At 47.3% G+C, this 21,344-nt stretch overlaps 1 protein-coding gene across 2 annotated transcripts in view; it reads left to right on the plus strand.

The window, feature by feature from the left end:
• LOC147698192 (RNA-binding protein 26-like) overlaps positions 1–21,344 on the plus strand; it is a 1,163,085-nt gene that overhangs the window by 213,645 nt on the left and 928,096 nt on the right. For both annotated transcript variants that reach the window (XM_086934819.1, XM_086934820.1), the window contains exon 7: positions 11,616–11,867. In XM_086934819.1, coding sequence (XP_086790945.1) covers positions 11,616–11,867 — 252 coding nt within the window. The remainder of the gene's footprint in view (positions 1–11,615; positions 11,868–21,344) is intronic.

The following is a 21,344-nucleotide window of genomic DNA, read 5'->3' on the forward strand; positions in this document are numbered from 1 at the left end:
CCGTTCGTCCCTTCTCCGGCTCTGCGGCCACGACCGGCTCCATCTACGCCAGAGGCGGACGATGACTGGGACGGGTCTGAGGACCCTCTTGCCAGGCAATGTGATTCCGAGCAAGATTGGCTGGACGACCTGGAAGACCTAGGTGAACTCTGTCTCTTCTGACCCGCGGTTTGCCTCTCCTCCGCCTACTATGGAGGAGGGTGCTCCCTACACCATGGTGCTCTGTTGGGCTGCAGAGGCTCTCCATCTTGACCTCCCTGCAGTGGCCCTCAAAACAAACCTCCCTACGGAGGTGCTCCAGACTGCGTCTATATCGTCGGAGCCGCTGCTTCCTTTCAATGAGGCCCTTCCGAAGTCCACTTGGTTGCGGCCGGCCACGGGGGCGCTGGTGGATTAAAATGTAGCCACGCGCCACTGCCCGGCGCCTGGTGATCCCGCCTTCCTGACCACTCACCCTACGCCTTAGAGCCTGGTCATTCAGGCCTCGACATCGCACAGTGCCTTTCCCACGGCTCTGCCAGAAAAGGACTCTAAAAGGCTGGAACAATTTGGTGAGAGGTTGTTCTCCTCGGCCAGCTTAGGGCTGTGGTCGGTTAACACCGCCTGCTTGTTCGGCCGTTACTCCCATGTAGTGTGGGATTCCGTTGCTCAGGTCTTGCCTCAGTGTTCTGAGGAGGTCCAGGCTATCCTTTCCCAAGCGATTGCTGAAGTTAAGGATGCGGCTAAGTTTGCCATCAGGTGTGGTTTGGACACCGCTGATTCGTTGGGCAGGGCAATTTCCACGACTGTGGCGTTGCGGCGCGGCACCACGCCTGGTTGCGTTCGACTGGGTTCTCACCTGATGCCCAGGGCTCACTCATGGACATGCCCTTTGATGGCTCCGCCTCTTTGGCGATAAGGCCGACTGTGCACTCACAGGCCATGGCCAAGTCCTTGGGCCTTTCTACGAAGAACCCTGCCACTCCTGGGTTTTGTTCCTTTCGTGGCCAGGGCAGAGGCACCCAGGCACGCTTCTCCAACAAGGCTGTGCAGAACCAGGCTCGCTGCGGCCATGGCTTCCGCAGGGGCGGCTCTGGAAACCAGCATGCGGGTCAGTCCACCTCTGTCCCCGCTGTTTCCACCTCCAAGCCTCCCTAATCTGAGCTTCAGGGAGCACCCCACGCCGGTGGGTGGCAGGGCCTGCCACCACCACCACCTCCACCTCCACCACTAGCGCGAAATTACATTGGACAAGTGGGTGCTACGGATAATCTGCAAGGGTTATTCCCTTCCCTTTTAGTCCTCCCCTCCAGCCATGCCACCTCAGTGCCACCGCATGTCGGGGGATCACTTGGTTCTTCTCCAACAGGAAGTCACGGCCCTCTTGGCCAAGGGGGCCATCAAGTGCGTTCCTGGGCAGGAAGTAGGGAGTGGTTGTTGCTACTACTTTCTCGTCCCCAAGAAGGACAAGGGGAGTCTGTGCCCTATCTTGGACTTCCGGACGTCAATCGCTTCCTCCGGAAGGAGAAATTAAAAATGCTGACTCTGGCTCAGGTCCTGGCTGCTCTCGCCCCGGAGACTGGATGGTAGCGTTGGACTTGCAGGACGCTTATTTTCACATTCCCGTCCTGCCGGCCCACCGGCGTTACCTGCGGTTTGCGGTAGGCCAGGAGCATTTTCAGTTTGCCATGCTCCCCTTCAACTTTACCAGCGTCCCTTGGTGTTCACGAAGGTGATGGCGGTGGTCGCCGCTCATCTGCGCAGGTCAAGGGTGTCAGTCTTCCCTTATCTCGATGACTGGCTGTTGAAGGCGGGCTCGCCCCAGGCAGTCGTCCACTCCCTTCCGACTACGGCCGATCTCCTACAGTCGCTAGGGTTCTCCATCAACGTGCCGAAGTTGCACGGGAGTCCGTCTCAGAAGCTCCTCTTCATCGGAGTGGTTCTCGATTCGACAAGGTTTCAGGTTTACCCTCCCGAGCAGCAAGTCCTGGATATTCAGGCTATGATTCCGATCTTTCGGCCTCTATCCTGGGTTTCAGTCAGGATGACCCTACGTCTCCTGGGCCTTATGGCCTCCTACATCCTGCTGGTGACCTATGCCAGATGGCATATGCGGGCTCTGCATCAATTGCAGTCGTGGCTCCTGAATCGAGATTCGGTCAGTGGCAGATCTCTCTCCCTTCCCCAACCGGTGCACACAGTGGTGACGGATGTGTCCCTCCTGTGATGGGGTGGCCTCTTGGGAGAGGCGGAGATCAGAGGCCTCTAGTCTCTGGCGGAGTCCCGGCTCCATATTAACCTTTTGGAGCTGCGGGCGATCTGGCTTGCACTGAAGGCATTCCTTCCTTCCCTCTGTCCGGGGAAGTGTAGTGCAGGTGTGCATGAACAACACCACCGCCATTTGATATTGCAACAAACAGGGCTGCGTGGGGTCCTGGACCCAATGTCAGGAGGCTCTGCGCCTATGGACATGGCTGGAACATCAAGGCATTATCTTGGTGGTTCGACACCTGGCAGGTTCTCTGAACACCAGGGCGGACGAACTCAGCCGCTGGTGCTTGATGGATCACGAATGGTGTCTGAATTGGGACGTGGCTCAAGGTCTCTTTCAGCAGTGGGGAGAGCCTTGGTTGGATCTATTTGCCACCTAAGAGAATGCGCAATGTCATCAATTCTGCGCGTTGGAATTTCCAAGGTGGCACTCACTCGGCTACGCTTTTTGTTTCGAGTGGAGCTGCGGTCTGTTGTACGCCTTTCCGGACATACCACTTCTGCCTAGAGTGCTGAAGAAGATCAGGCGTGTCCGGGCCCAAGTCATCCTTGTGGCTCCGGATTGGGCACGAAGATACTGGTATCCCGAGCTACTCAGCATGGCGATCGATCCTCTGATCCGATTGCCTCTTCAGGAGGATCTTCTGTCGCAGCAGCAGGGGACGGTTCTCCACCCGAACCCGTGCAGCCTCCACCTCCATGCGTGGAGATTGAGCGGCGACAGTTGACACCTTTCGATCTTCCTACCGAAGTCTGTGATGTCATTCTGGCAGCCAGGCGTCCCTCTACAAAAACGGTATACTCCTGCAGGTGGAACAAGTTTGTGGCATGGTGCACAGCGAAGGCTGTAGATCCCCTTTCTGCCCCTCTCTCCGAGGTTCTTTTGTTCCTTCTTTCTTTAGCCCAGCAGGGCTCTGCCCTGGGCACTATCAAAGGTTATCTTTCGGCCATTTCCGCCTTTCTTCGGCTTCCTGATCAGCCTTCCCTTTTTAAGTCCCCAATTGTCAGTCGTTTTCTACTCACACGTTCCCTCCGGTGCTGTTTATCATGCCTCAGTGGGACTTAACCCTTGTCTTGTCGTTTCTGATGTGTGCTCCCTCCGAGCCCCTTCATAACTGTCCTTTGCGTCTTTTCACTTAGGACTTCTTTCCTGGTAGCTATTGCCTCTACCAGAAGGGTGTGTGAGCTCCAGGCTCTTTCTTCTAAACCTCCTTTCCTTTCTATTCATCCGAACAAGATGGTTCTGAGGACCCATCCTTCTTTCTTGCCAAAGGTTGTCACACCCTTTGGCATCGGGCATACCATCACTTTGTCCACCTTCTTTCCAACTCCGCATCCTTCCAGAGTGGAAGGGAGGCTCCACCGTCTGGTCCCAAAACGTGCGCTCTCCTTTTACCTGAGCCGCACACAACAGTTCCGGGTGGATGACCAGCTCTTTATTGGTTACGTGGGCGCCAAAAAAGGTCGGCCGTGCGCAAACTGACTATCTCTTGATGAGTCATTCTCTGCATCAAGGCCTGTTATTCGTTGGCTAAGAAGGGGTCTCCTGTGGGGTTGCATGCCCATTCCACCAGGGCAACGGCAGCCACTACTGCCTTGGGACGCGGCATTCCCTTGCAGGACATTTGTCAGGCAGCTACGTGGGCCTCGCTGCACACGTTTACCAAGCACTACTGCCTTGACAGTCCAGTCCAGAGGGATGGCTTCTTTGGCCGTTCTGTGCTCCGTGACTTTCTGGTGTAATCTTGTTTGCAGACCCACCACCGGGGTTGGTATTGCTGGGGTATGTATTCTAAGGTAAGGACTCTATCACTAACATGTCTTTCAGATGCACATGTTACTACTTGTGTAACTATATATAATGTAAGAGACATTAGTGATTGATTCCTTACCGACCCACCCAACCTCCCCGTTCTGCGAACTGATTACTAGGGACCAGGGCATCCCTTTTTAGGGCCCTAGTTTTCTGCACCAATGGTCAGTATCTTGCACGGCTCTGCGTTCCTGGCATAGAAAGTCGTGTACAGAACTGACGTCAGCGCGCATGGGGCCGCCTAAGTACTCTCCGTGACGTCATCTTGGCGCTTATGACGCCAGTGTCTGACGCAGAGCCGCAGGATGCCACCTACTGACGCGCAGGGGTACTGCTAAGCAAAACTCTCCGGATCCAGTCTGACACCTGGGGATATTCTAAGATAAGGAATCTATAACTAACTAATGTCTCTTACAGATATATTGTTAACAAGTAGTAACTTGTGCGTTAGAATGTCTCAAAAAAAGAACCCAGCTATTAATGAAAATAATCATGATGGCAGAGAGGACAGGGTTGAGGAGCTTGACCTCACCCCTTCCCTTATTTTGTCTTCCAGGGAGGTAAGGTCCCTATGTAAAATGTAAAACATATCCATGCGTACCCATCCCACCAAACAAAAGCTCCAGGCGCTGTTGGCTGGGTATGCTAAAGACCACCCATCTGAAAATGGTGATGACCAATCAGAGGGGGAAGTAAGTGATGAGGAAGGATATAGGTACCCACCTCCACCACTTCCTAGAGATGGAAGGATCCCTGCTTCCAAGAATCAACCTCTTGGAACCTAGAGGCCACACAGATGGCTCAGGTTCTGGTGAGGACATTGAGGACAGCCTCAGTGAGGAAGACAGCCTTTTAGGAAGGCTGGCCAAAATACTGCATCTGGAGACCAGACTCCTGGCTCTAGAGAGAGAAAGAAAGGAGATGGGTTTAGCACCCATCAATGGTGGCAGCAATCAAAATAATGAGGATATAGAGATTATTCTTATGATCCTAAAATCCCCAAAAGGATTGTCCCTAAATATGAGGAGGGTGATGAAATCACCAAGTGGTTCACAGCTTTTGAGAGGGCTTGTGAAGCCAGAAGGGTGAATACGCTCTGGGGGGCACTCCTTTGGGAACTGTTCTCTGGTAACTGCAGAGACAGACTCCTGACCCTTTCTGGGGCAGATGCTGGGTCCTATTACCTCATGAAGAGAACTCTGAGGGTTTCAGACTCACAACTGAGGAGTCGGAATTAGATTTAGGGGGCTCACAAAACCCAAAACCAATCCTGGATTGATTTTGTAGACTACTCCGTAAAAACACTAGGTGGCTGGTTAACTGGAAACAATGTGCAGGACTTTAATGGAATTTACAATCTGTTTATGAAAGAACACATATTAAGTAATTGCATTGATGAAAAGTTGCATCAGTACCTGGTAGACCTAGGTCCACTTTCTCCCCAAGAATTGGGAAAGGAGGCAGGCCACTGGGTCAAAACAAGGGTAACTAGGACGTCCACTGGGGGTGAGCCTCCCCAGACCATTTGCTGCTTTCACCAACTGGTCCCCACTGGTTCTACTCCTCACTTTGGGAGGGAGAACCGGTGGAGAAAAGCAAGGGAGGGAAAGAGGTGTGCCTATCCCTGCTAACTCCACCCCTCGAGTGGGGGAGGCGAGGTGAAGCACAACTCTGAGTCCCCGCCATCTTGAGAATGGGGGACTCAACCAACCATGGACCGTCTCCTGCCCCCTTTCCACTGGAGGGTGGCACAATAGGTGGGGTGTGCCCACACCAGCGAAGGGACCCATTGGTCCCTGCCCTTTACCTACCAGTAACGCCCCTGAATCTAGTATTTAGGGGGCCACCTGAACCTTACTTCCTCAGATTCCTGCAGCCTAAGAAGAAAAAAGACAAAAGAAGACGCCCAGCTGACGAGACTGCAGAGAACAACTGACTTGGCCCTTGCCCTACCGGCCCGTCTGCAGTGTCCGGAGATCCTGCACCAAAGATCGTCTTGTCCTGCAGCCAGCGACCTCCAGAACCCCTGGGTGGACTGACTTCCTTCAACAAAGACTGGATCTCCTGTTCAAAGGAAACTCCGAAAACAGACTGAGCCTGCTGAGGACAAAGAAACCCGATGCCTGGACTACCACTGGACCCGTTGCCTACGGCCCGAGTTTGAGTAGCCCACCGGACCCAGCGAGGTCCCTCAGCGCTTCCGAGTCTACCATTGGTTGACCCCACCAGGACTCCCCGACGTCACCTGCAGCCTCTGCACAGAGAACCTCCCACCCCCCCACCCCCCCACACACAGACACACACACATACACGCAACAGGGAGTCGCCCGGTAAGGTGAAATCTGACCTTAAGAGACACCTCTGTGCCATGGAGATAAGAGCCCTGAGGTGCACCTACATCACTGAGCCCTCCAACTTACCTGCCCAGCTGTTGCCTCCTCCTGGAAGTCTTCCTGGACTGAACCTGCAGCTAAAAAACAAAAATCCACATTGAAAACAACGGGGCACCCAACGCCAAAACAGCACTCTGCACCTGGCCGTCCCCGCGCCGCTGAGGGTGCACCAATTGTTGCTACTTTGTTTCTCCATTTTCCCTGAACTAAAGTCCAGGAGCTTTGCTCCCACAGCCAAGTGGCCTGCTCGTCGGCAGCCACCAACCGGAGGCCCCCTATCCCAATTGGATAACATTGGGGCTCAACACTCTGCACCCGACTGCGGTAGTGCAGTTGAGGGTGTAACAAGAGTGCATCACTGACCCTGGGGGACCCCTGAGTCTACCCCCAGAACCTCAACTCCCACTACCAAATACTTACCTCAAAACCGATAACCATATTTTCCTCCATAGGATAACATTGACTGTTTTTCTTGGAGAAGGTTCTAAGTGTGGAGTTTGAAAACCTAAAGAAATTATTTAAAATTGTACTGATTAACAAAAACTATTTTACTTACCTGTGTGCAGGAGATGTCCCAGTGTAGTATCCAGGTATGCTACACTGGGTAAGAAAAGTAATCTCAAAAGTTACTTACTGTAAACACTATTTTCCTCCATAGGATAACATGGACTGTTTTTCTTAGAAAATTTTCAAAGTGTGGAGTTTTTAAATCGAAAAATATTCTTTAAAATTGTACGAATACCTAACACGTATTTACTTACCTGTTTGCAGGAAATGTCCCAGTGCTGAATGTAGGTATCAAGCGCTGAGTTAGAAAAGTAACGTAAAAAGTAACGTACCAGTAATTAACTGAAAAAGCCTATTCATTTCAATGTACGGTATTTGCTAAGTATTGCAAACATACTGTAACCCCTGTAAATCAAACAAAGTACAGTTCCTATTGTATTTTTAAACTGTTCTACATTCAGCAACTTATTACTGTAAAGTATTTCAAGCTTACCTGTGCCAGGGTAGCTTGGTTCTAAAATAAAACAGTATATTTTATTTATACAAAAATAATTGGCCTTAGAGTTTAGTTCTTGAGTGTGTGAATTCATTTGCTGACTGAGTGTGTACATCAAATGCTTAACACTGTCCTCTGATACTGCCTTACTGCTCAACCAATCTACCACAAATAGAGAGTAAGGTTCTATCTAACTTTAACCTCTGCCTACCTCTAGGGTCACCTGGACTCTATACACACTATAACTCCTTTTGGTGTGGTATATATAGAGCCAGTTTCCTACAGTGACTGCACACACACTGCATGCTAGTAATAAACGGTTTACAGCACCTACTTGGTGTCACTGCATAACAACCTGTAACATACAATGGGAGAGCTAAGAATGCCAGCATGTGTCAGAAGAGAGTTAGAAAACTCATGCCCGCATTCAAAATTATAACTGAGCGCATTTTATGGGCTTGTTGCATACTTGTCAAAACAACACCTCAATGTGGCTGATCATTGGAAATATGATCCATTAATAGTTGCAGGGAACATATCTAGTAAAATTGTCATTCCTGTGACAAACAACATAAAGCATATGTACACTCTTAAAGCAAAACATATACCTCATAAGTCCTCCGATGGCTAGAAGAGTCTGTAGTTCCACCTTGTGGAAAATAAAATAATCTTGCCAAAGATACCGTTTTTAAGTTGCGGCTTACTCAGGCGAGAAATGTAATAGTTACTGGCTCTCCAAAAACTTCTCCGCTGTACTCACTTTTCCAAGGTGTCCCCGAGGCCCAATCACCTAAAAGAACTCACCAGGGCCCGAATATACTGGTGTTTGCTCAAACGTGGATTTTTAACTTGTTTCGGCCTGCGGGTGTGTGAGGTAAGTCCTTGCTGCACCGCGCCGTAAAGGAGGAGAAACACTAGACCGCCAAAGCTATGCAAAATGGTGGCCATTAATGTAACTATTTCCAGGTTCCATTCGTTATATTGTATAGTTGGGTAAAAGATACTTCAGCTCGAAGATGAGCTGCAGTGGATTTAGAAGACCATGCATGCCATAGGAACCAGCAAAATGAAAAGTAGTCATCTTCATGGGGGCAACTGTACAGTTATATTGCCTTCTGGAAACCACTGTGTTAGAGTCAGACTATGGGTTCCTATATTGCATTCGTAGACGCACAAAAGAAAGTTGTCTGCTCTAGCTTTTCATATATGCTATCTATATGATATTTCTCAGTTAAATTACAGTGGGAATAGAAGTGGTACCAGTGATTTTGTCCCAGCTTTAAGGCACAAGTGACAGATGTTAGATCTTTACTTCATGGAGAACAGGGCATGGTTCTCAACCCAAACCTATGCAGTCTGCAACTCCATGGGGGGAGATTCAGCAGCAGCTATTGACTGTGTTAGTGGTCGAGGTCCACCTGTCAATCTGTCACCCTTCCACAAAATCTGTTTTTGCTGGGCACTCTGAAAAATATGTAACATTGTGCAGTGCCAGAAATACAGATCCCTTACAAGCAAAGTTGTATGATTTTATTTTTATTTGTATTGTCTTTAGCCCAGCAGGGTCTGCTGTGGGCAATACAAAATGTTATTTGCTGACACTTTTGGCCTTTAGAAGTGGGCCAAACCAACTGTCTTTGTTCAGATCACCAGTTGTGATGAGGTGCATTAAAGGTTTGACACCTGCTCCTGCCCATGTCATTTGTAATGCCACAGTGGGACCTTAACTTGGTCTTGACATTCCACATGTGTACACGCTTGGAGACAATGCATAGCTGCTCGCTGCGTCACTTAGTCTTGAAGACTGTCTTTATGTGTGCTTCTCACACGAGTGAACTGTGGTCCCTGTTGGTGTGTCCACCTTACACCACATGTTTTAGGGACTAATTGGTACTGAGTTTTTAGCCAGTCTTCTTACCAAAAGGTTGTGAGACTCTACCATGTTGGGAAATCCATCACTCTAGCAGCGTTCTTTGCTCCCCTCACTACTCGAAAGAAGAGAATCAATTGGTTGGACCACAAAAGTTATTTAAACTTTATATAGATTTTACCAATGGTCATGGAGTGGACAGTTAGCTATTTGTGGGGTTCTCTAAAGTAAAAAATGAAAGGCTGTGCTGAAGGTGATATTGTTGTGGTAAATAGTCCTAGACAAGTGGCAGCTTCCAGAAGGTCTGAGAGCCCATTCCACTAGGGCTGAAGCTCCTACTAGGAGGCGCAAGGAGTGCCTGTCCTTTGTAATCTGCCAGGTTGCGACTTCGGCGTTGGTGCATAAGTTCACAAAGCACTGTGCTCTTGACAGCCAGATATTATGGGGAGAAATTTTGCCTACTTGGTTCTGTAAGAGTTTTTGGTCACAGTCCACTCCACAGACCTTCCACCTTAGGGAGGTACTGCTTCGGTATCTATTCTATGGTGATGAATCTGCAATTGGAAGTATCCATCAAAAGAGCAAAGTATTTGCCATTGGTAATGCACTTTCTGGTGGATACTGTAATTGCTGATTCTTCACCGGCCTTATATCTCTCCAATCTGTAAAGAGGTCCCAAATTAGTGACCTTTACCAATTGTTAATGCTCCCCATCTGAGGGCGCTGAAAGGGTAAAGAGAATAAACTAGGTTTCCAGGGCGATATGGAGTCATCGCATCGCAATGCTGCACTGCCCCACCTAGTGGAGCCCTGGAATATTGTTATGAACATGTTTTGCCTCAGTCTAGCACCTTGGGGAATATTTTAAGGTGATGAATCTGCAGGTAGATAAGTATTCACCGGAAAGAACTTTGCTATAGGTGAATAACCTGGCACTGTCATAACCAACACTTCTTTAAAAATGTAGCTAAGAAAATGTAATTTTTGTTAGTAACTTGTTAGTTCTCTGATTGCAGTTGATACTTGATGAGAGCATTTTAATTTTTGGGCTCCAAAACATGTGACTGCTTACATTGCACATCATGGAGACCGTTTGTTAAATGAAAGCAACATGTTAAAATTTTCCATCAAACTAAATCCAGTTTGTATTCAAATCAAGTTAGACCAACATGCTCAGCTTTTCATCCTGATTGTTAGTCTTGTTAAATAGCCATAGTGCAGGTCCCCATACTAAAAAGGATTTAAAAGGTAACATTGATCTAAAGTGATCTTTACATTTCCTTCCTTCTTTCTTTCTGGGGTTTATATGGAGGGCAGTTTTCACTGTGGAACTGTCGCTTTGCACTCAGTGAGAAAACTAAATACTGATCTACATGCAGGGTGTACAGAGAGAGCCTGCGTTTGAAACTAAATACTGATCTACATGCAGGGTGTACAGAGAGAGCCTGCGTTTTGAAAGTAAAATTTTTTTATTTTCGCTTAAGCAGGACTCTAAAATTTCACTCGACCGCTAACATAGTCAAGCTAAATTTAACAAGGTCGAGCTGTTTTTAGGTCCTACTCGCCCTTTCTGGCGAGTAGGAAAACAAACCAACTTTTGTCCTCTGTCTGTGAAAACAGAGCAAAGGTGACAAGATAACAAGATTTAAAGGCATTTTTATTGCTCACAAAGTTAATGAGCAATAAAGATGCCTTTAAATCTTGTTATCTTGTCACATTTGCTCCGCTTTCAGAGACGGAGGTCAAGTTGGTTGCCGTTAGGTTGAGGACATTTTTTAAGGTACTAGTCCTGCAGGACTAGTACAATTTTTAGGATTTTTCGAGCCCTTGCTTAAGAGTTGTGAAATGAGTTCGACTGCATACGTGCACATGTATGAAAGGACTGTTTGTAGTACTACTATGGCTTGTGAAGCAAGCACTTTCACACTGCTATGTCCAAGATTTTCTTCTTTTTGTGGTAATAAATAGAACTTTAAATGGCTTTCCAACTTTGAGGAATCCTTTGGTACTTAGCACCAGGCTGTCATTACCAAGAAATACTATATGAAGTAGCACACAATTTGGATCACTTGAACATACCAGATTGTTTTAACATAGCATATAGTCCTAGGTAAAATATTTTTTCAGTTGCTACTAGTCATTAGCAGTTGACAGTAGAGTATATTTTCTAGTTGATGGATGTCATACTTTAGCAAGCCATGTCTTAGGTTTATTGTAATACACATAACAATGTTTTTGGAAAAATAATAAGTTGATAAAGCTGTTTTTTTTTATTTTTCCTTTCAGAAAAGGGTTTTTGTATGAGAGGGGACATGTGCCCATTCGATCATGGAAGTGACCCAGTAGTTGTTGAAGATGTAAACCTCCCTGGTATGTTGCCTTTCCCTGCACAGCCCCCTGTTGTTGAAGGGCCACCCCCTCCTGGACTTCCTCCACCGCCCCCTATTTTAACTCCTCCACCTGTGAATCTTCGACCGCCAGTGCCACCACCTGGCCCGCTTCCTCCGAGCTTGCCACCCAGCCTGCCACCTGTGACAGGTAACTTGTTTGTTTATTTTGTACGTTGATCCCAACATTCTATCTAAATTGTGCTCACTTCTTGTATAACATTCTGGTTTTGGAAACATGAAAGGCAGTACTTAACATGTAAAAAAAGATGAGTGCCATTGCCCACGATGTTTCTCAGGTCGTTAGTGCAGCTTTAAGCACCCACTGTCTCTGCCGGCACTGCCAAATTCCTATACAAGGGCAGCCTGCTAACCATCCTGCTCATACAAATATGGACTGTTTCAAGGCACCAAATCTGTAGGAATGAATTGGTTACAATGGCATTATTTGTTTAATGTTTATTGAACTGTTAAAACGCTACCGCTGTGCTCTGTTTAAAAATAGACCGACCTCACCCCCATGTGATGGAGTCCAAAAATGTGCTGGGTTAAGAAATGTGTACTGATTATGAGCCCCGGGAAACACGTGCACAAGTTAAGCACTGATGAAGGATGTGTTGGATCCACAAACATAAGTGGATTTCTTTCAAAAAAAAATTATTGGATATCTTAACTTGAACATGCATAAATGTACAAAAAAGTGAAGACCCGTTGGTGAAAATCCTTGATACTTCCACGGTTATTAAGATGTTTGCTCACTATAGCGACAATGTGCTGTAGACTGCGTTCATCCAACAGAGGAATGCCCAATGTACTGTTATCTCAGTGGGAGAGTTCCTATCAAACCTTGCTAAGATCGCCTGTGCCTCTCTGCTGCTGTGCTGATCCAATACAGTTTGAATATAGCATTGTGATAGATACGGATTTGCTAAAATATTTGTTCATCAGTTTTAGAGAGTATGCAATTTAACGTAAAGGATTCACAAATTACCTCTTGGGTATATATTTTTATTAAATGACATGTATATGCTTTGAAAACTGTTTCAATTGCTTAGAAATTGCATTTGCGTTATTTTTAGATTACTTCGAGTTATTAGCTATTAGCCTAGCTATCACACCGTGGATCCTACAAAACAAGGTAAGTAAGGCTTTTTCAAGTTTAAGGTACAGTTACTTTTCTCTCATCCAATACATAGTTCAACACTTTGAAGTTTTTAGGAACAGAAAACTCGTAACATTGGGTTCGAGGCATGTGGGCTGCTGAATTCATATCTTAGCATAGATCGCCGCCTAGTGTTGGGTCGGGATGTTTGCACTTTGTTGTCCTGGAAGAGTCTTCGAAGTATCACGAGATAGATGACCCCTCCCCTGGACTACAGTGCGCATGGGCATCTTCTCCCTCTTCAGATTGTTTTCCGCCATGGAGTTCGGATGCTATTCCTCAACTTCGGAACCAAAACTTTTCAACTTTCTAAGGCCAAAAGGCCTTCTACCTCGACGGTATTGTTCTCGTTCGGTAAACCTTTACTCGATAACACTTTCTCTCTCGATCCGGTCGTCGACGCGGGCCGTTGGGCCTTTTCGACGCCACGTGGGCCTGCTGCTGATGAAAAGGACCCCATTTAAAAGGTGCCCACAATGTCACTCCAAGTTCACACATACTGATACACATACAGTATGCAACAAGGGCCTCTCTCCAGAGCACAGTGAGGAAAACTGTCCAGCTTGTGCTCAGTTCCGGTCGAAGAAGACTATCCGGAACCGAAGGGCCGCTAGACAAGAGATGCAGCGGCAGGCACCGGAACCGGAGAACATTTTCGATGACGAACACGACCTCCCAGAAGCGGCGAACTCAGACCTCGAAATTGTCAACGTAGAAGACCAGTCGGACTCCGATGACCAGATCACACCCCTTGAATACCAAACCCCTACCCAGCTTCCATCTCAAGAAGAGGCGCCGGTCGAAGCATCGCCTAAAGGCCTTGACTGAGATCGATAAACTCCTTTAGAGACCCCACCTTCTGGTTTGGCTTCGAAGACCAAACCCAAGCCTTCTGAGACCCCGATAACGAGCAACACTCTTCCCAAAAAGGCTGCTGAACCGAAAAAGGTTGTCGAGCCGAAGAAAATCATCGAAACAAAAAAGGTTGTCGATCCCAAGAGAATAGTCGACCCAAAAAAGGCAGTCGAGCCGAAAGAGTGTCGACCTCCCAAAAACAGATCGCACTAAAATTCCTGGTGACCCGAAAAAGGCAGCTGAGTGGACGAAAAAACAGAAACAGGTTATCGAACCGAAAACACCAGTCGACCCGAAGAAAGGTATCGAACCGAAAACACCGGTCGATCTGAAAAAGGTTATCGAGCCAAAAAGCACGGTCAATCTGAAAAAAGTCATCGAACCAAAGAAGGTCGTTGAACCAAAAAAGACGGAAAAGACGAAACACGTTGAACAAAAGAAAGTCGCAGACCCGAAAAAGGTCACCGACCCGAAAACAGAAGTCGAGCCAAAAGAAGCTCCACAGCTGAAGGCCCTCGAGCCAAAGACTCATAAACAAGTGACCAAGCCAAAATCATTGGCCCCAAAACCACGGACAGTTGAGGAAAAACTTTTCCACCCTGATCCAGTGGAGGAAGAGCAACCTAAACTGTATATAGACCCTACAACAGCACGGGTAACAGTTTACCACAGGAACAAGAGACCTTTGGACAGGACACTTCCCCTGTTCCTCCAAAGAAGACAGACTTTGCAACATCTCCCTCAAGGCCTTTCACTCCTTCACCTTTCTTTCCTGACATGCCTTATGTACCTTACTCTCCTTCACATTATGATGAGACAGAAAACATAGGGGACGATCCTCAAGATAACTTTGTAGACCCTGAGGATCAGGATGTACAGGATAACGCGTGTTTCGGGAGCAGAATTAAGCCAAAAGGGTTCGAGCGCTTACCTTAGAAGGTGAGATGGCGTGATCCTCAATGGGGTCCAGTGGTGAGCGCGAGGCGGTGCTCGGGATAGATCCGAATTGGACCGGGCGGTGGGGCGGCCATTTCTAAGGAGCATGGGTCATGTGACAGGAGTCACGTGACCGGCAAGGGATAACCGGATTGTTCATGCAGCTTATAGGCATGATGGCCTCCTGCATATTCATTGTCCCTCATTCCAGACTTCAAATGCGTCCATTGCAAGAATGCCTAGCACGGCAGTGAACCAAGCTCAAGGACAACTAAAAGACCTAGTGTTGGTAGACAGTCGCACTTACTACTCTTTGCAGTGGTGGAACCCACAAAACCTGTTCCAAGAGCCGGTTCCACAGGTAGTGCTAACAGCGGACGCATCACTAACAGGTTGGGGAGCCCACCTACTTCAATACACAGTCCAAGGGCTCTGGACAGTCAAGCAGAAGACACTGCATATTAACCACTTAGAGTTGCTAGCAGTATTTCTAGCAATGAAAGCCTTCCAGAAATACTTGTACAACAATCCTGACGGACAACATGGCTGCCATGTACCACATACAGAAACAGGGAGGGACACACTCTCCGCAGCTGTCTCACCTAGCATAGAGCATATGGAGGTGGGCAATCCCAAAAAACATCTTTCTCCTGGCAGAACACCTCCCAGGAATAGACAATCGGATCGCAGATCTACTAAGCAGACACAGCCAACAGGTACACGAATGGGAGATTCACCCTCAAGTCCTCCAACCATTCTTCAAAAAGTGGGGGCATCCAGAGATAGATCTGTTTGCCACAAAAGAAAACTCAAAATGCCAGTTCTTTGCCGCCAGGCTCCCACACCCGTTGTCACAGGGCAATGCGACATGGATGAACTAGTCAGGCAGATTTGCGTACGCTTTTCCGCCAACCCCACTAATTCCATTAGTGGCACGCAAACTAAAGCAACAGTCCCTCACAATGATCCTAGTTACTCCCACATGGGCAAGACAGCCATGATACACGACACTCCTAGAACTCTCAGCAGTCCACCAAAGGCTGCGCCTATCGCCACAGCTGTTAACGCAGAACCGTGGAGAAATCAGGCACCCAGATCCCAATCAGATGAACCTAGCGATCTGGCTCCTGAAGTTTTAGAGTTCGGATATCTTAACTTGCCTCCAGACTGTATGAACATTATCAAGGAAGCAAGATCCCCAACTACTAGAGAATGCTACGCAGCTAAATGGAAAAGATTTGTAATTTACTGCAATAACCAAATCAATTAATTAGATGCCTCCATACAAAACATAATATGTAACTTATTACATCTCAAAGATGCAATCTAGCATACTCTTCCATAAGGCTACACCTTGCTGTTATAGCAGCATATCTCCAGAACAGACAACACCTGTCCCTGTTCAGAATACCACCTATCAAAGCTCTTATGGAAGGACTTAAAAGAATTATCCCTCCTTCGCCAGTCTGGAACTTAAACGTAGTACTTACCAGACTTATGGGGCCACCTTTCGAACCACTCCATTCGTGCGGATTACAATTCCTAACATGGAAAGTGGCATTTTTAGGGGCCATTACCTCGTTTAGGCGAGTGAGCGAGCTACAGGCACTAACAATTCAAGAACCTTTCATGCAAATACATCAGAATAAGGTAGTGCTCCATACTAACCCTAAGTCCATGCCAAAAGTTATATCAACATTTCATCTCAATCAGTCAATAGATTTGCCAGTTTTCTTCCAAAACCCGCAGTCAGTGGCTGAAAGAGCTCTACACACATTAGATGTAAAACGAGGTCTATTATATTACGGTGACAGAACTAAAGCTTTCAGAAAGACAAAACAACTATTTGTTGCATTTGCTCCACAGCATAAGGGTAACCCTCTTTCAAAATCCGGAATAGCCAGATGGATAGTTAAGTGCATTCAAATATGCTATCAAAAGGCCAAGCGCACTATAACAGTTCCCCCAAAAGCCTACTCAATGCGCAAAATGGGGGCATCCATGGCTTTCCTAGGAAATATTCCACTAGTAGACATATGTAGAGCAGCTGCATGGTCTACCATACACACTTTCACTAAACACTACTGTGTAGACGTGCAAGCAAGGCAGCAAGCTGCTGTAGGCCAGGCGGTCCTAAAAACTCTTCAAACTGCTGCAGCTGGTACAGGTGACCACCTCTAGAAGAGATACTGCTATACAGTCTATGCTAAGATATGAATTCAGCAGACCACATGCCTCGAACGGAAAATGCTACTTACCAGTATGCATCTGTTCTTGGCATGTAGGGCTGCTGACATTCATATCGCCCACCCTCCTTCCCGATGCCTGTCACAGCTGCAGTAATTCTTTCTACATACATTTACATGGTCATCTCTTACTTTTCTATACTCCATCTTTGCCACAATGTCGACAAAACAATCTGAAGATGGAGAAGATGCCCATGCGCACTGTAGTCCAGAGGAGGAGTCACCTATTTCGTGATACTTCGAAGATTCTTCCAGGACAACAAAGTGCAAACATCCGGACCCAACACTAGGCGGCGATCTATGCTAAGATATGAATGTCGTACATATAAGGGGGGTCCCCGTAAGGAAGTGTATTGCAAATGACATACACTGAATTAAAATTACCAACAAAACAATTTAACAAACATAGGAAACAATTAGGAATAGGTATTTGTGATTTATTACCAAAACACTGCGTAATTGCAGGTAGCAATTAATGAATCAACTTATGTGAATAACAAGCCCCAGGGAAAAGGAAGGGGGGGTAGTGCTCAAGGAAGTGATAAAGGACAAGGAAAGTTAACACAGTATAACAAGGGTAACAATTGTAATCCAAAATTAGTGACAGTAAACAACCAATTATAATGCAAATGCCAAAATATTAGGCAAAACTCAAAACATAGTCAATAAATCACATTCGACGGTCACATCTGATTACTCGATGGATCGGGGGTGTGCTGGAATATCAACAAAGAAAGGAAAAGTCGACGTTTCGACCCCTATCAGCAAGCTCATTAAAGTCCTTTCACGGGGTCTTCATCAGGACGTCACGCAAGGGAAGGGGAGGGGCAAATCTGTGTAAAGAATAATTAAACTTTAGCACATAGTAAGGACGACGAATAAATTAATCATCCTATCTAATATAGACTAGGGAGTAAGTTAAAACAATTACCATGGAGTACGGCCCAGCCGGGCTCTGTACATGGAGGGGACGCCACACAAGAAAGTCGTGGTCAGTCAAACGAGGTAAGAACCTTAGCTACAGAGGAGACAAACATATCAGTAAGATGATAAAATTGGCTATTCTAACCAAACTAGGCTTCTATGATGGAGAGTGGGATATCATTCGAAAAGATGATAGAACCCTGTTCAAGATCATTAATAGATCTCATATGGGAACTACAAAGTGGAAAACTGGCCATATAGAGAAATACCTCCAATTACTGAAAAGTAGTTCTGCCTGTAATCCACGCGTTTTCACGATGCAGGAAAATAAATAAATGACGCTGCTTCAATCTCCTATGATCAGCTAAAAGGAGAGAAATAATGTACTAAATAAAATGAACAAGCGAGTCTCGTGGTCTCAAATATTCGCTACAGTTGACAGATACTCACAGGAGAAAAAAGCGGACAACGCCGTCTCAATGGAACATTCAGACAATCTTCGTCACGCAAGGGGAGCGAAGTTAAAATCACACGGGTCTGACTCAAAGCGGGGTTGGAACTCCAGCGCTCATGTGTTAAACAATTCTAGAGTAAAATATACAATTGTATCGTTTAGATGCTACGATCTAAAAGTCACGGCTACACTGTATGGAAGCAGTTGGAACATTACTCACAGAAAGGGAAGCGCCGTCTGCATCGGTTTAGTCATCACAATCACACGGGACTGACTCGAAGCGGGGTTTGAACTCCTGCGCTCGTGTATTAAACAATCCTAGAGTGGAAAGATACAATTGTATCGTTTGGATGCTGAAATCTAATGTTCTCGGCTACACTGTATAGACGCTGGATAGAGGATTACTCACAGAAAGAAAAGCAGCGCCGTCTGCATCGGTTTAGCCATGGACTCCGCAACAGCTTCAATGCAGAGTTTGGGGAGTGGCCAAAAGGGAGAGTGGTTCAAGGAAATGGAAGAGTTACTCACTAAAGCCCGCTTTGGCATCTGAGTGAGAAGGCTGGTTGTAAATTCGGGTATAAATTCATATATGACCCATAGTGATTTATGAGATTTGGACATAAGGTTTACGGCGGAGTCTCAGAGAAATTGATGTGGAAATTAAGGACTCGCAATCACTAGTGCATCTCTCACACAGGAGGATGAAAAATGTTGGGGAAACAATTATTACGATGGGGATAAATAGTCCGACATACATATGCATATGTATCTCTAGGTATAATTGCAGGTATAGGTACACAATAACGCTCATTACAGATTACAGCATTTATACAAAAACCGTTTGCTGGTGTATCTCTCACACAGGAAGATAAAAACCAGAACACACGGGATTTAGGAAACAATTATTCAAAAGACCATAGCCAATCTACATCAAATGTTTGTACTGTGGAGAAACCACGTGACTCTCATCACACGAGGTCAAAGGTGGAAAACATTGCATAAACTTGGCAGTATACTCAGAACAATCATTCCGAAGAACAATCGCCCCTCTACAGCAAATGTGTATATTATGGAGAAACCACGTGACTAGAGGGTCAAAGGTGGAAAACATTGCATGATCTCGGGAGCGTACTCATAGTGGAGTAGGCAGTTGTGTGGGCAACAGAGAAACATTGTTGGAGATGTGCTATTATTATCCAAGTGCTGCTAATTGCGCTAAACTGCTGTCCTGTTCATTCAAACCGTTGTTAATGGAGTCCAGAAGGGACATCCATTTTGACTCCCGTGTGTTCAGTATTGTCAAGAAATTCCCTCCTTCTCCCTAGGGTGACTTTCTCAATAACAAACCATCTTAAGTCTGTGACTGTGTGTCCCGCTGTTAGCCAGTGGTCAACCAGAGGGGCCCCTGTCACTTTGCATCTTAATCTGCTACAATGGGATGAGATCCTTGACTTAATTTTTTGTTGAGTTTGGCCCACGTATAACTGGCTACATGGGCACCGGATGATATAAATGACTCCAGTTGAGTTACAGTTTGTGTAATGTTTTAGATTATACCTTCTTCCCCCATGGTCAAAAGTTTTAGTCTGGATGGTCGTGTCACAGGCGGTGCATGTACCACATCTGTAATGACCGACCACCGGGGGTAGATTCCAGAGTGATGTTAAAGTCGGTTGACTCGCTGACTCTAGGTAAGAATGAACCACCATGTCTCTTATGTTTTTAGCTCTCTTGAAGGAGTGAAGAGGCAGTTCTGTTTGGTTGATGACATCAGCGACCAAAGGCCAATTATGATTAATAATCTTTTTTATGTCATTGCTACGTGTTGAAAAGGTCGTTACACAGATGACGCGGTCAGCCGAGCCGCGGTGTAGATTCTCTGGATTGAGTAGGGAGTCGCGGGGGTTGTACCATGCCCGGTTCGAGGCATGTGGGCTGCTGAATTCAAATCTGTGCATAGATCGCCGCCTAGTGTTGGGTCCGGATGATTGCACATTGTTGTCCTGGAAGAGTCTTCGAAGTATCACGAGATAGGTGGCTCCTCCCCTGGACTACAGTGCGCATGGGCATCGCCTCCATCCCCAGATTGTTTTTTTCCGCCATTGGGTTCGGATGTGTGTCGGTTCCCTCTGTCGGAACCGATAGTTGTTTACTCACTTAACTCGAGACCAAAAGGTCTTTAGGCTTGGCGCCGGTATCGTTTTCGTTCGGGTTTACTGTTTTCTCCAGCTCCGAACTCTCGCTGCCCTTCCGCGTGCTCTCGGCGCGGACGGGCCCATACGACGCTCCGGCCATGGAACGGACTCCGGTTAAACGGTGCCCGGTCTGCAACGCGAAGTACTCGCACCTCGACGTGCACCCAGTGTGCAACACCTGTCTGTCGCCGGACCACAACGAGGCCAGGTGCATGGCCTGCTCGAAGTTCCGGTGCAAGAAGACCCTCAAGATTCGTCGGGCTGCGAGACTCCAGGCCAAACTGTCTGCGCCCCCGCCGGACAACATCTTCGAGGAAGACGTCGGAGGCGACGATGTCCAGCAGGTTTCGGACCCTAGCCCTGCGTCCGAGGGGGAGGCCTACGACGCAGGGGACAAGGAGTTTGACGAAGCCGACGACGAGGTAGGGGACGACGATACGGCCATTGCCACCGTGGGGGATAGCTCTGAGGACGAGCACCCCCGGACTGACTCAGGGGTCGACCCCCTTCCTGCGGCCCAGGTCGAGGGATCGCCTTCGGGCCTTACCCAAGACCCTGTTCTAAGTCCAGCAGCCCCGCCTACGAGCCCGGCCACGGACATTTTGGAGGTGCCACTCACTTTTTCAAAAACGAATGTGAAGCCTTCGGGTTCAACAGCTCCGGCTTCGAAACCGAAAGTGAAAGCCGTACAGAAGGCTCTGGAGGCGTCAAAACCTAAGAAATCCAAAATGGCCGGCATGGACAGTCCAGCCAAGATGGCCGACCCGAAGGCATCTGGGTCGGTGCCGAAAGCAAAGTCGTCCGACGCGGCTGCGTCGGCGCCGAAGATGGTCGCAGTTGACGACCCGAAGAAGGC

This window comes from Lissotriton vulgaris, chromosome 8 (genome assembly GCF_964263255.1).
Source record: "Lissotriton vulgaris chromosome 8, aLisVul1.2, whole genome shotgun sequence".
In the NCBI taxonomy this organism is placed as follows: domain Eukaryota; kingdom Metazoa; phylum Chordata; class Amphibia; order Caudata; family Salamandridae; genus Lissotriton; species Lissotriton vulgaris.